Source organism: Coffea eugenioides, unplaced genomic scaffold (genome assembly GCF_003713205.1).
Source record: "Coffea eugenioides isolate CCC68of unplaced genomic scaffold, Ceug_1.0 ScVebR1_3310;HRSCAF=4504, whole genome shotgun sequence".
Taxonomy (NCBI): Eukaryota; Viridiplantae; Streptophyta; class Magnoliopsida; order Gentianales; family Rubiaceae; genus Coffea; species Coffea eugenioides.
Window position 1 is genome coordinate 9,118 of NW_020863875.1, and position 4,696 is coordinate 13,813.

General features: G+C 38.4%; 1 protein-coding gene across 1 annotated transcript; it reads right to left on the bottom strand.

Annotated features, from left to right (window-relative positions):
- Nucleotides 1-590: 590 nt before the first annotated feature.
- LOC113757782 (L-type lectin-domain containing receptor kinase IV.1-like) lies at nt 591-2,620 on the bottom strand. Its single transcript, XM_027300889.1, has one exon. The coding sequence runs from the start codon at nt 2,618-2,620 to the stop codon at nt 629-631; it is 1,992 nt and encodes a 663-aa protein (XP_027156690.1). The 3' UTR covers nt 591-628.
- Between the last annotated feature and the right edge of the window lie 2,076 nt (nt 2,621-4,696).

The following is a 4,696-nucleotide window of genomic DNA, read 5'->3' on the forward strand; positions in this document are numbered from 1 at the left end:
ATATTTCATATATTATATGGATGTGATGCTTTTTTGAGTTATGATGTATTACTATAACATTATATTTAAAAAACTTATTTTTGAAAAAATGACCAATTAAAACGGAGATCAAGTTTGTTAGGTAACAAGCCAGTTACCATGCAATAAATCTGACTTGTGTTTTTCATGGTACTAAATTTGGGTGCTTGGACATATATTGAGCACTTGCGAGATTGTTATCAAGCTAATTTTGAAGTTTGATGGAAGAATTGAAAGAGATTAACAATTTCTACCAAGTATAGAAGCACGAGTTCTTCAACATGTGACAATAATGTGAGTACTTGAATAAAAAACCAAATGCCTTCGAGCTTTGGTCACTTGATGGGTGAAGCTCCTGTGCTCTTGGCCATCTTTGCTCTTGTTCTCAAGAATGGTGGGATGATAAATGCATAGCTGCTATTAATGAATCTTTTTACAAGACTTATAGAAACTAGATAATAGATTATACAGAAAGGAGAAAAGAATCAACTAACAACATTTTAACCTTACATATATGAGATCTGCCACACTAATAAAGAGAGAGAACAGACATGCCAGAAAATTAATTTTTTTACAAAAAATTAATAAATCAGAAAGATAAGCATCTTAATTACCGACCATCAGAGAGAAGATAGTCTGCTACAGAATGTGAAAAACATTTTTCTGTGGAAACGTCAAAACCAACAGCAGAACCCCTCATGGCCAGTGATGATAAATCAGGCAGGGCAACTGATCCCTCCAAGTACAACAGAAATTGCCTCATACTTGGCCTAAGATTTGGTTCTGAATGAGAGCATAACAAGCCTAGTTTCAACACCAATTCTGCTTCCTCTTTCACATACTCAGCACCCAGCTTTTGATCAACCGCTTGGAGAATATCCCCTTCTTTCCAGAACAAAAATACCCAATCAACCAAAATGATACTCTCTTCTGGTACTGCTCGGGGATCTATTGGCCTTCTTCCACATGCAACCTCTAGCAAAAAGGCCCCAAAAGCATATACATCAGTCTTCGTTGTGGCCCTCCCTGTCCTACTACACTCAGGGGCAAGGTACCCAAAAGATCCCGCTACATGGGTGCTTTGAGGCAGAGTTCCATGATCGTATAGCCTTGCCAGGCCAAAATCTCCTAATCTTCCATTCAGTTCAGCATCCAACAATACATTACTGGCTTTTACATCTCTGTGGATCACAACTTTCTCCCATTCTTCATGTAGATAAAATAACCCTGATGCTACACCTTTGATGACTCGCAATCTTTGGCTCCAGCTGAGGATATACTTGGGCTGGTTATACAAAAATTTATCTAGACTACCATTGGGCATGAACTCGTATACCAAAAGTAACTCTCCTTTACGCCGACAATAACCCAAGAATGGTACTAAATTTCTATTGCGTAAGCGACCAATACTGATGATTTCTGCAACAAATTCTCTCATTCCCTGTCTTCCTTGATGAGAGACCTTCTTGACAGCAACCTCAACCTTGTTTGTTGTCAAAATGCCTTTGTAGACCCTGCCAAATCCGCCTTCTCCCAACAGCTCTTTTTCTCTGAACCCCTCGGTGGCAATGTATAAATCCTTATACTTGAACCTGTGAGGTCCATAAGCAAGCTCCCATTCTTCCAGCACTTCTGCAAACTTCCACTTTCTCCATAGATAATAAGCTACTCCAGATGTTAGTATTATCAACATAAGTACAAAAATCAGGGGCAATCCCATGGTGAAAATTTTAGACACTTTCTTATGTCCAATCCGAGGTAGCTTGGGGAGCCGAGAGAGATCAAGAGCTTGTGCAACGCCATTCATCCTGAAGCTCCATCCAAGTATAAAATTAGTTATTCCTGTTTTGAGTGGACTAGAGACTGCCGAAAAGCCAACATACATGGTCTGCTGTAAAATTGGCGAAAGATCATATTTCAAAGACAAAAGAGGAGTATGTGGTTTAGCAGCCTCCATTGGAGCTAATGTTACATCGATTCTCCTCTCCACCCCGTCGTATTCCACCCAAAGCTGCATCGGTTGACCGCTGATGAGAGTTAAGTTGTCAAATGAACTTTTGTTATTAGCTTGGTAACTCGCTGGTGCGGATGCCTTGGAGATCACAGAGTAAATATCAATACCAACATGGTTGTCATTGATATCTTCAATATCTTGGTCTTGGTAAATGTCAAGCTCCACAGCAAAAACGTGATTTGTTTGATTTCCATTGGTGTTTGTATCGAAGAGGCCAAGCAACGGATAGGAAGGCACTTGTGCAAGTTTTCTTCTTGGTGCAATCGCGAATGCCATTCCCGTACCAGTCACGCCTGGGACATCGGGTACTATAGCAAACACAAATTGGGTGGAAAAGGAGAAAGCTGAACTATTAGGTGTCGTCTTGAAGTTGATGGGATTAGGATAGAAGGCGTACCCAGTTTGTAATATGGTGCTGTTGGTTACCCGCAGGAGGCCATTTTTGGTGACTGTGGCTAATCCATCCAGGCTTAGATTTGATGATTGAAATCCTTGATAGATGAACCCAACATCATCAGAAGCTGCTGCAGCAACTGCGATGTGAACGAGAAAATAGGCTACGACTGCTGTTACTGGTTTCAGCGACATGATTTAAGAGTTGGATGCTAATTGCCAAATTCTTCTTAATTTGGAAGCTTATATCATGCTATCTAGCGTTGCTATTTCTTCACACTCCTTTCTAATATCTCAAACAGACTTTGACTGCGGTAGTGGTCTTTTTTAACTGTGCGGTGGCTCTATATCGTCTCATTAAAAAAATATCATACTTTTTCTATTTTGGTCTGTTTCAAAATTCTTATTTGTTAATTTAAATGGAAAATATATTGTCTTGTGAACCCCTTGGTGCCAAATACTCCTTTGTGCAAATGGTGCAATTATAAATAAAATTCTATTTTCCTTTAAGGAGCCATTCCCTTAATTTTTGTCTCTTAGTGATAGCAATGGTTCCTTTTAAGGAGCCTATTGTCTAACGGTCTGAAATACTTTTGTGTTTGGATTGCATTTTTCTAGATTTTTTATAGAAAAATTACTTTAGCGATTTGATATATGTGAGGTAAAAAGGTGATTGAAAAATGTGTTCATGGAAAACATAACAATTTTTCTTTGAAAGATGGCTGTCCAAACAAGGCTAACCATGAATTTAACTTGAGGGTATGATACCAAAAAAGGATTGTAGAATCTCCCAATGCTAGCATAAGTTTACTATATGTTATAGATTTTTGGGATAGCTAAATGTTTGCAATGAGTACACCACTCTATTCAGTATTAAATAATTTTAAAAAGAATTATCTACAAATTGTTTTTAATTGCAATCATTAGAAGGTCATCTAATGGTGTAAAATAACATAATGAGTAAAACTATGCATAAAAAATTGTATAATAGCGCACCATTGAGTATTAGATGTATATTTTTATATATACAATAGACAAATACTGTATGCATAGTCAAACTAGCAAACGATTGTTGCTAACTTGTAATTCATATGGCTGTGAAAAGTTTAATGTTATACGAATAAAATTTGTTAGAAAGAAAATAAAAATAGCATTATAGATATTTTATTTTAATGTTGCATTATAGAAACGATGGTGGTATATATAAAAAATTTTAAAACTTTTGGAGGGCAATTGTAGGGTTAGAGAGAATATTATCAAATTTCAAGGGGACAAAAAATGGGCTAATTCCTTCATTTATTGTTCCCCAATTAACAGAGTTAGGCCACATGGGCATGCTCTGTATAAGATGATGAGCTTCTTGCAAGTCTCCTGCACGACCTAAAAGATCAACCATACATCCACAATGTTCCAGTCTAGGAGTGAGAGAAAATTTTTGCTCCATTGCCTTGAAGAGTTCTCGTCCTTTATTCCGCCATGTGAGCACGCCAAGATTGCCCCAACAAATGTGATGCCATTGGGTGAAATGCCTACCCCCTGCATCAACAATTAGACAGGAAAGATGTGAATATCCGCCTAAAAGATTCGGAAGTAGCAGTTGGTCCTGTAACCGAGTGTGTCTCTGTAATTGATTTTGGGGCACGAGAAATATTTCTTGTGCATTTGATAAAATGATCCGTACAAAGGTCTTGAACTCAGTTAAAGCTAAATTCGTCACTGGTTATAAGCAAAACGCTAACATTTGGTTGAAAAGGTCAGAGCCTCGCTGCATTTACCATGGATAGCTAGACCCATAATCATAGTATTCCAAGAGCACAAATCTCTTCTTCTCCCAATCTCATGAAATAATCTCATCTCTGAATCTATTCTACCACACAAGCATGTTGTTTAAGTATCCGTTAGACTTGGCATAGGCCTCAATCCTCTGCCGAACTTCCAATGCTCCAAGATTTGCACAAGCTGAAAGAACACCAGCTATGGTCATTTGGTAGGGCCTCACTCGTCTCTTTCTCCATTTCCAGATGCAACGCCAATGCATCTGCGTACCCACCGTTCTGCGAAAACAAGCGAGAAGCTTCCCTCGTATCCCCACTCTTTGTGTGACCAGCGATCAAGGCATTCCAGGTGGGCACATCTCTTGTGAACATCCCATCAAACTTTTTTTTTGCCCTTTTGATGATGGCTACCGGGCTGTTTAGCCATCAGCTCTTTTAAAAAAAAAAAAAAATCCAGGTCTAAGCCAGGCAGTCCAGTAATTTTTCTAAAAAAAAA